Source organism: Quercus lobata, chromosome 10, assembly GCF_001633185.2.
Source record: "Quercus lobata isolate SW786 chromosome 10, ValleyOak3.0 Primary Assembly, whole genome shotgun sequence".
NCBI lineage: Eukaryota > Viridiplantae > Streptophyta > Magnoliopsida > Fagales > Fagaceae > Quercus > Quercus lobata.
Window position 1 is genome coordinate 54,184,758 of NC_044913.1, and position 10,464 is coordinate 54,195,221.

The following is a 10,464-nucleotide window of genomic DNA, read 5'->3' on the forward strand; positions in this document are numbered from 1 at the left end:
CCACCCCCATGCTAGAATGGCACAATAATTATAATCTCCCACAGAAATATACCAACAGTAAATCCCATCATCATTATAAACATAGTGCTACATTATTAAATAAGAAACCAGTAGTTTATCCAAATATATATATATATATATATATATATATAAAAATATATAAATAAACCAAAGATTTTCCTTTTATCTTCAATATAAATGGGCCCTATATATATTAGAACATCAAAAGACTTGGATCCTATTCAAGTCCTTTATTTTATTTATTTATTTTTTTTTTTTTTTTGATGGACAAGTCCTTTATTCTTTATGTAGATACTTATTTTGTCACCCCATTTATATTGGTATTGGGTCTATAAGCACTAATGCAACATTATCTTTCATCTCTTTTCCAACGTGAGTGTAGTTATCCCCTTCCTTGTAAATGATATCTAATGATCGTGTAAGATTAAGACAACGCATAAGTAGAGGCCTGGGAACAACAGTAGGTCTTATACACTCCTCATTAATGTCCTTCCATGCATTAGCAACTTGCCTGTTGAATTCATCATGGACTACTTGCTCTGAAACACCATGTTGCTTCATGTAGCATTCAACTGCTGAGGGAGCATGCCCTCTCTCTTGCTCAAACTACATACAAAGTTTTTCAAAAGGGTAAGTAGAAAGTTGGAAACACATATGAAATAGACCTCTCACATTAGCTTGTGAAACTTGATAAGATATTTTGATCGCATACCCTATGTGACTTCATGTCATCCATGAGTCTACCAATTACGGATGAAGCTGTAATAATCTTAGGCTTGCTGAAGGTCCAATCAAATGCCTCTTTTGTAACGATGTCACCCATGCCAAGGAAAGAGATAGTTATGAGCAGAGGTAAACCAGAGCTTTCAAGTGCAACATGCATATACTCCTCCATTGTTGGGATGTAATTTTGGTAGAACCATTTGGCTTCATCAAAGTAGGCCCGAACCAAACGTTTCATCTAAGGTTTAAACAACATGAATGAAATAAGTACGTAGCATGAAAAAGTAGACAAAAAAACATGAAACGTTAAGTTGCTTGACGCTTACAGCATCTTTTGCATAGCTAACACGGTATGATCTTTCTTTCTTGGCCAACTCATTTTCAATTGCTTCAAATACATCAAAGAGTGCACGACAACATATTTGCATGTATTCTGGAAGTTGCTCTATGCTACTAATATTCCACCTAAAAATATCATTTACCAATTACAAAAATTAGATTGACATTATACTTCATAGTCTTAACATATATATATTAATTAATTCAATTTATGAACCTCTCAATTGCTTCTGTGAAGGGTTCGAGTTCTTCAAGTGTGCCATAAGCATCATATATATCGTCTAGAATAGATGTCATGGAAATAACTTTGGTTAATATTTTTCTTGCAAGTGAATATTGGGGCTCAAAGTAGACCGAGACTATCCAAAAGTAGCATTCGACAATCCTATCTCTTGCAAAAGGTAGCTTCTTTGCAAAATCTAAATCTTTCCACCACCTACAATTTGAATATAACAATTAAAATTAATTGATTGTAAGTAACCAAATATTTATAGCAAAATGATAGGGTTGCTATAAATTTTACTACAAAAAACTAATAAATTGTTGTATCAAGAATATGATTACTACTATATACCACTTCAACAATCTAATAAATGAATTTTGAATTAATATTTTAGGTAAATTACAACTTACACACACACCTATGTTTTGGCCGAAATTTAAGTTGTCTACCCGTGTTTTGAAATTTGACACTTTAACCACAGGTAGATAACTTAAATTTCAGCCAAACTACAGGTAAGTAAATTGTAATTTGACCTTTTTTTTTAATTATTTGTAACACGTTATTTTGCAAGGTTTATATAGTAAAATCTGTAGTATTCTCTTCATTATTTCCACATATATTCGTACTTTGTCTTTTTGATTTTAGAACTAATTACCTTGTGATATAACTAAGTTCCTCTTTGTGCAATGACTGCACTAGATTGAAATCTAATATTGAAAACTTGAGCAAAACTTTGTTATGTGAAGCATCTTGTTCATAGAAAGAAATATATTGCCGAGCCTCTAGCCGTGGTATGCCCTTGTGCAAGGGCTGCTTTAGGGCACAAGTTATTTGTGCTGCCAACGGATTGGCAATAAGGGATACTGTGGACTTAAGGTGAGTGGTAGTGACCTCAAGGGCCTCATCAAGAATGTCTTCTCCATGCATCCTCAGATGTGTAGCTTCATAGAAGGCTAGCATGCCTTCAACGTTACTGGTCAAGCTTTCCTTGAATTGACCATCTTCGTCTTTGAACTTTTTGAAAACATCTGTTTAGCAAAAACCAAACTTGTTTTATAGAAAAAAAATGTGGCTAACTTGCTATTACATGAAGAAGTTAATCATACTCGGGTCTTACCACATGAAACCTTAAATCCTTCTTGGCGTAGCAGTAGAAAACTGAGGGAAACTTTGTAGAGATCATCAACATCAATTTTGTCGTTAAAAGTTGTGTATATATGTTCAAGAGCTTCTTGGATTTCTCTTTCAAAGTGGTAAGCGACGCCAAGGCGCTGGAGTGCATCAATTAAGCCCAGCTGTTGTGAAAGATGACCCGTGGCAAAGAGCTCATTTCTCACCTCATCTTTCAGCTCTTCAACTTCACGTACTTTACGGAAATGAATATCCTACACCATGAGTTGCATGAACAAATAATTATACTGTAGCAAAAAATGCCAAAAATATTATAAATTTTATTACGTAATTTTCATAAACTAGGGTAGCAAATAATCTTGTTACCTTGTCCTCAGAAGTATTGCTGATGAAACGGTCACCCCAAATGCTTGGATGGAAATTTGCTGTCCGGCGAACAACCTCTGATTTGGCATTTTGGGATTGAGCCCTTGAGACTTGGATAGACATATTTTTTTCTAAGTTCAAGGAGGAGTCTAAGTTTTGAATGGTATGATGGGATTTGTTCTATGTGAACTTCTTAAGTGCGATGTAGAAAGCCTTCAAGGCCACGGTATTTATAAAGCAATGGAGAGAAAGGTAGGTGAGTGAGCTTTATGAAATAGATTAGAAAAGTCAGTAAAGTAAAATTTTTTTATGCACATCCCTTGAGGCCTAAAGTTTAGCTAGGAAACTCATGCCATAATAAACTCGTGCACAGAGCTGGCTGACTGGTAGAGCAAGAAATGTGGTCGTTTAAGGCCCCAAGTAAAAAAAAGTTCCTAAATTTTAACCAATAATATTATTTATAATTAATAAATAAAATAATATTTTTTTACTAGATGAAAAACAAATAAAAAAAGAGAGAATAATACAACTTCCATAATATTTTTTACAACACTTTTACAACTAATGTTAAGTAGTAGGTTGTTATTGATAGCAAAAAAATAATTATGGTGATATTTTCAAATAGAAAACAGAAAGCAACTTAAAACTTAGGATTTGTTGTAAAAAATATTCTGAATGTTGCAATTCTATAAAAAAGAATAATAATAAGAGTTGAGTTAGCAAACTTTTATTAGTTCTCATCTAGTTTACCACTAATACCGCTTTTTTACTTACTACTATTAATCTGCCATATCAACAAGTATGAAAAATTTTGTCAAACTTTTTCTATCTATAAAATTTCTAAAAAAAAGAAAAAATTTCACGTAATTCATATCAATTAGCAGTAATTTTGCATCTAATACAAGATAATCAATTTTTACCTTAAGCCCCCAAATACATCAAGCCGCCCCTGCTCGTGCATGAGGCCACGTACAGGCGGCCAAACTCATACTTTCTTTGACATTAAATGAACTCGTGCTTTCTATGAAATTTAATAAAGTCGTGCATGAGGCCACGTGCTACGAAGGGTGCAGAGCCGGCTCGGTGATGCAATTGATGCAATTGTCTAAGGCCCCAAATAAAAGAAGACCCCACTTGTAAAAGAAAATTTATATATATAATATATTTATCTATATATTTTAATTAAAAAAATTTTAAGCACTTTTATTGATTAATAAAATACATTAAAAGGTCCCATTGTATTCTAAAATACAAAAAATTAAAAAGAAAAAATACAAAAATAATCAAACTTCAACTAACAAAATTAAATTTTAGGAAACACGTTTTTTGCTATCGTAGTACCCTTAGGGAACACGTTTTTTGCTTTACTATTATAGTACCCTTAGGAATCACGTTTTTTGCTATTGTAGTACCCTTTTTTGCCCCTCTCTTTTCTGCTATGATAAGAGACGATTTTTGCTTTAAAACATAGCCATAGGATGATGGAGTACAGGCGACGCTGGACATCTTCTGCACAGGCGCACAGCAGCCCAGGCTGCACAGTGCGCAACTGTGCAGTGTGCAGTGCAGCCCATGGTTATAAAACACGGTTTCTCACCTTTTTTTTTTTTTTTTTTTTAATCTGAACACAGTTTCTCAATTTATTAATTATTATACCGATTAATAATTTGATGTATATTATAGCAACTCATTTTTTCTTTGTATTATAGTGACACTAATTTATTAAACTATATATTAAATTAATTTTTATTTGTACAGGTTTAGACTTTAAAGTGGTCACAGTTTTAAAAAAATTGCAATAATCATGTTTTATTGTTCTATAATTTAAATTTTATTTTTAGTTAAATTATCATTTTTAATTATAAATTGTGTTTTATTTATCTATAAATATTTTCTCATTATATATATATATATATATTATTTTCTCATTAAATAAAAAAATCTAATATATATATTATTTGATTAATATTTAAATATAAAAAAATTCCACTTAAAATTTTCGCCTAAGGCCCTCAAAGTTATTGAGCTGGCCCTGGAAGGGTGTTAGTTATTCTTCAAGACCAGGGGCGGTGCCACCTTACGGCAGAGTGGTCTCAGGACCACCCTAACCTAAAAAAAAAAAATATATATGATAATAATTCAAAATTTTATATTTATCTATCTTTAAAAAAAAAAATTTGGGAACACCCTGAATTTTTTTTATGCCAATAAAATTAAATTTTGATCCATAATTTGAGCAACTTAATAATCTATTAGGGTCTTTCAAGCAAAAAGAGTCACATGCTTTTATATTCTTTTAAACCTATATTATGGCTTTACTTTTAGTTTTTTATTTACCTTACACACTATTATTGTACGACTACTTTTTTTCAAAAACATTATAATATATATTATACAACTAATTGGTTAAAGTCACGTAAATTTAACTTTTTTTATTGTACAACTACTTTTTTTTTCTTTTTCTGATAATTTTGATTAGAAAAAAATAGTAGTTTTAGTTAATTAAGTGAATAAACTTAAAAAGTTACTTAATTTTTATATAACATCAATTAATTCATTACACACACATACACACACATATATATATATATATATATATATATATAAAACATGGAAATGTAGAATAGAACACAGCACAAGATACAACAAGCTAAGAGATATTATTAGATTCAACAACATTTTTACATTAGACATAAGAAACATGAAGAACCATCTTACAACAATGGTTTTTCTTTCTTCACTCTTTTTTCTCTCTTGCCTTTTTTGAAATACAAGGACTCTATTTATAGACCACAGAGCTTAGAGATAATGTACATTATACATATCAGAAAAGTAGGGGCCAAAGCCATGGATTTACAAGTGTCCAAAAGGTGGGGAGCCGGCTGAAAACATATCTCCTTCTGCAATGGATGTCATGATAAGATCAATAATAGGGGTCTTGAATGCTGGAGTTGACCAATAAGTGTCAAGCGAGGTAGGGGACGTGTAACACCCCGACCCAACTTTATAATTAAACCATGTGTTTAAGTGGTTAATTACTATTTTAGAACCACTTTCTTTTTTATAATTAATATAAGAGTATTTAATAAGCATATTATTTTATAATGCCATTGAATGAGAATTGTAAGGATTATAAATAATTGAAATGACTATTTGTATTATAAATATATACTTAGTATATGCAAAACTGTATTAAGTGGTTAAGTTATAAGATATATATATATATATATATATATATATAGTTGTTGGTGTTTGACAGTTTTTAGACCCCTTAAACAATTGATTAAACCTAGGTAATTAGCCAAGTTGTTACTTAGTCCAATTAAACAAGTCTAGGTTATCACAATAATAAAGATCAAATCATGCAAAGCAGCGGAAAATAAATAACACACGATATGATCACCCAGGAAACCAAACCGGTAAAAACCTGAGGAGGATTTGACCTAGCTATTCTCAAGATAAACTTGAATCCACTATCTTGAAAGAATCGAAGTTCATACAAAAGGACTTACAAGCACCCCCACTTGACTTCCTAATGCTACCAACCAGTAGAACTTACTGACACGACCACGTGCAAGCTCCGAATCCACGGACTCCTTCTTTCTTGGATTCCCACCAGCTACAAGCACCCCCGCTTGTGTATTCTTTAAACTTTAATGGCAGCAACTGTTTTGATCATCAAGGTGTAGAAAATATCTCCTCCTTGAAAATCCTAAGTTTGTGTAAAGGAAAACTCCTCTAGATCTCACAAGAGATTTACACAAACCACAATATGAGCAACACTAAAATATGGCTAGGGTTTGCCTTTTATACTTAGGACAAATAAGAAATCCTAAAAACGTTTTAAAACAAACTAGGGCTGAGTTGGAAAATTCTGCAGAAAAGCGGTCTGCCCGAGCTTCGATCGGTCGAGCCTAAGCTTCGATCGATCGAGCCAGGCCGAAAGCCACAGTGCTTTCTGCTTTACACTCGATTCCAACTTTACATTGACATACAACTTTGAGCTAGCTTTAAACACTTCTAAACACATTGTTTTGATCATGGTTTGCCAACAATACAAATTAGAGTTCTAAATACATAAAATCCTAAACTTTAGAACCTAACAGTGTTTTAACTATGTGTGATGCATGAGATATTATAGTGGAAATTCCATCCACATGCAATCAATTGAAATTCAACACATGTAAAGCCAATGAACCATGCATGATGACAAGCGCCATAGACCAAGACTTGGCCATGCAATTACCAAGCTCCACCTCACCTCTTCCTTGACTTTCTCAAACAAATAGGACATCCAAGAACCTCTCATTTCCCATGGTTCCATGCAAAATCTGAATTCTCACTTCACTTTTGTCTCTTTTTCTCTTAAGGAAAGTGCTAGGAAGCTCTCTTGAGTCTTTCTCTTGAGTCCAAGGGTTCTCACACACACACCAAAAGAAAGATAAGTCTCCATCTTATCTCATATTTGACTCTTTCAAAGAACCTACAACAATCAAGAACTCTCTCCCTCTTTCATTCCTACGGGTCCAACACAAAAAGAAGGAAAAGCTCTCAATTATTTTCTCCCTTTCACACCTACAAGTTCAGCAGCAAGAAGGAAGTTTCTTTCAACTCTCTCAAGCTCTCTACCTCTCATACTTTTTGGTCTAGCCACTAGGAAAGGGAAATCCTTTCATGTAAGTCTACATTGTTGAAGTGGGCTCGTGTGGCTTGAATTGCTACAAGCCCAAGTTGACCGAATTCAACTAGGAATATAATTCTTAGTACAGCCGACTTTGACATATATATATATATATATATATATATATAAATATATATATTAGGTTTGAGATTAAGTGTAGCCGTGAGAGATAATTCCTAATAACCTAACAGCCGCATAAGAAGAAAGAATAGTGTTTTCTTGTCTTGTGGGTGAGAGAGAAATATTATTGCCGCAAGTTGTACTCTGTATTTTTCCCTGATAATAGTGAAATCCCTGCAACTCCGTGGACGTAGGCAAATTGTTGAACCACGTAAATATTGTCTTGTGCGTGTGATTGTTTTCTTTGGCTTGTGTTTTCTCTATTTGTTTTGTTTCTCATAGGTTGGGATTTTGGTTAAATTCCCTACATACATACATATATATATATATATATATATATGCTGTTTTAAGAAGCCTTGAAATTGTGTTGGTGATTTGTTGAAGGTAGATTAGGGTTTTTATTAATTAATGATTTTGTATGATTAAGGAAGTAAGAAAAAGTTAGGATGAGTATTGTTGATGCTGCTGCTGGGATTTTTGTTGTGTGTACTTTTGCTCTAAATGGTTAAATGACTATATGTAAGTGTTTTATAACATGTCTAATGAGTGTATAAAAATCCTCATATGAAAATACCATCGTTTGATAAATGTTTGTGAATTTACGATAAAACATTGCAAAGCTGTCACTGTGACAGATTCTGTGTTCATGCATGGTAAATTATGTATTAAATCATATTTTGTGAATTAGGATGCTAGCAGTAGTTTTTACGAATTCTAAGACACATATGGTTGTTATAGAAGTGGTCTCACAGCATTTGGATGAACATAAAAATAATGGTTTAATTTGAAAGTTGCAAGAAATTCTGTCAGGACAGATTTGAGGATACTGTTTTGTGTGATTTTTAGTAAATCATGGGTTTATGCTTTGACTCCGAAATTTTTATGGTATATACTGGACATACATGGGAGTGGTTCTGTAAAATTTCATGACAATTGGATGTGTGTGAGCAGCCCATTTGTATTTTACAAATGGGGCATATGCTGCTGAAATAGAACAGTGAACAGTAAGGGACATGCCTAACTTTGAGGATTTAATTCTAAAGCTAGGGTGAATGTTTTGAGCTATAATTTAATATGAGAATGATGGTTTTCTTTGGTTTGGTACATTATTTGTTGATGTGTGCATAATATGTTTGTGGGAACCTCGTTGAGGTGGGAATAAGATTTCCTTGATTATAAAAGATAGGTTTTGAGATGAATATGTAAGTTTATGATAAGGAGTAATGGATAGTGATAAGTTTTGATATTTGGTTTAGGTGTTACCAGTGCCTAGTCTAAGCTCCTTCGACTTTAGGCTCTCGGTTCCTCTGCTTTCAGGTAAGGGATAAGTTATATGGGCATTTGGCAAGTCATGAGGTTATTTTAAAGTATATTCTGCATTAAAATGTTTTTGATCAAAGATATGACATATAATCATTATTCTAACAAAGATGTGTTCGTAAGTTTTCGAAACTCTATGTATATGATTTGAGCATATTGATGCCATTACTAATTTCCACGAACATGAAATTTAAAGAAAAGAATGGAAATGCTATTATTATGAAATGTTATGCAAAATAAAAAATTTCAATATGATGTAAAGTATGAAATATTTTCGGGTTATGTCCTCTGGTGATCTGAACTCTGCAAGTAGGGGTTAATTACTGGCTTTCCATGGAAAATGTTATATGATTGGCCATTAAGTGAGACTGGCTCTGCTGTACCCGCCCCTTGTTGGTTACGGCCAACTTGTGGGGGAAGCCAATCTACCCCCATGGTTGGAAGATATGTATTATGATGTGATCCCGGGAATACCTGGCATTGTGAGGAATGCTGGATGCCTAACATCGTGGTGCTAGAAGCCTCTCAAATAAGTACAAACTTATCAGGTATGGGCTAACCAATAAGTTATTTATGAACAGCTATATTATGTTATTAATCATGAGAGAATGATTTTGTTAAATGCATTGTGAAAAGTTAAAAGCTCTCATGGAAATAAAAAGTTTCTGATGAAAAGAAAGATGTTCATTAAAGATAAAAGTTTCTAAAGTTCTGTTGTGCTATAAAGATAAACTTTCTGATGAAAATACAAGTTTATGTTTAAAAGTTATCAGATATTTGTTTTTATGAAACGTTAAGTTTTATGACCATGAAAGTTATAGTATTTTATAAGGAGAACTTTATAAAGAAAAGTTTTCTTATTAGTCAAGATGTTTCTAGTTTAATACAAAGTTGCCAATTATCTGATTTAAGTTAAAATAATTATTTTGTAATGAGAATATATATATATATATATATATATATGGTAACTTCGTAGGAAATGAAAGAAGTTTAATCCGAAAGGTTTGGTAATATTAACCTAATAAGAAAAAGGAGAACAATTGTTTTCTATGAAGAGCGTATAAGTTATTATTATGAATAGTATAAAATACTATGCATGAAAAGATGTTCTCCTATTCGAATATTCATAGAATGAAATGATCCGATTTACATGCATCCTTATTAAATTCTCATATATCTTACATTTACTGAGCTGCGTAGCTCACCCCTTCCACTCTTTCAGTTAGCAGGTTTTATTTTGGAGCAGAGGGAGCCTTAGTCAAGTTTTGGAAGGAGCTGGTTTTAGTTTTATGTGTATAGATCCTAAATTAGCAATTGGATGTTTAGATTTGTAGTATGGTGTATTTTAAGATCTAATAAAAGTTGTGTACCTTAAAGTATTAAGAAATGTATTATGTGAAAGTGTGGAAATTAAATGACTAGTGGATTATGTTATATTTTGAGTACAGTGTAGATGCTCTGATTATCAAGTGAAAAATTATATCAAGAAGTAAAGAAACAAGAATGAAAAGAATAAGGGAAGTTTTTGTAAAAGTTTTGG

The 10,464-nt window shown here is 32.4% G+C and overlaps 1 protein-coding gene across 1 annotated transcript; it reads right to left on the reverse strand.

Annotated features, from left to right (window-relative positions):
* Positions 1 to 256: 256 nt before the first annotated feature.
* On the reverse strand, positions 257 to 2,972 carry LOC115964182 ((-)-germacrene D synthase-like). Its single transcript, XM_031083538.1, has 7 exons — positions 2,804 to 2,972; positions 2,424 to 2,691; positions 1,962 to 2,334; positions 1,301 to 1,519; positions 1,071 to 1,209; positions 734 to 982; positions 257 to 627 (listed from the first exon to the last, which is right to left on the reverse strand). Exons 1-7 carry the CDS (start codon positions 2,924 to 2,926, stop codon positions 334 to 336), a joined length of 1,665 nt encoding a protein of 554 aa, XP_030939398.1. The 5' UTR covers positions 2,927 to 2,972; the 3' UTR covers positions 257 to 333.
* Positions 2,973 to 10,464: the final 7,492 nt, after the last annotated feature.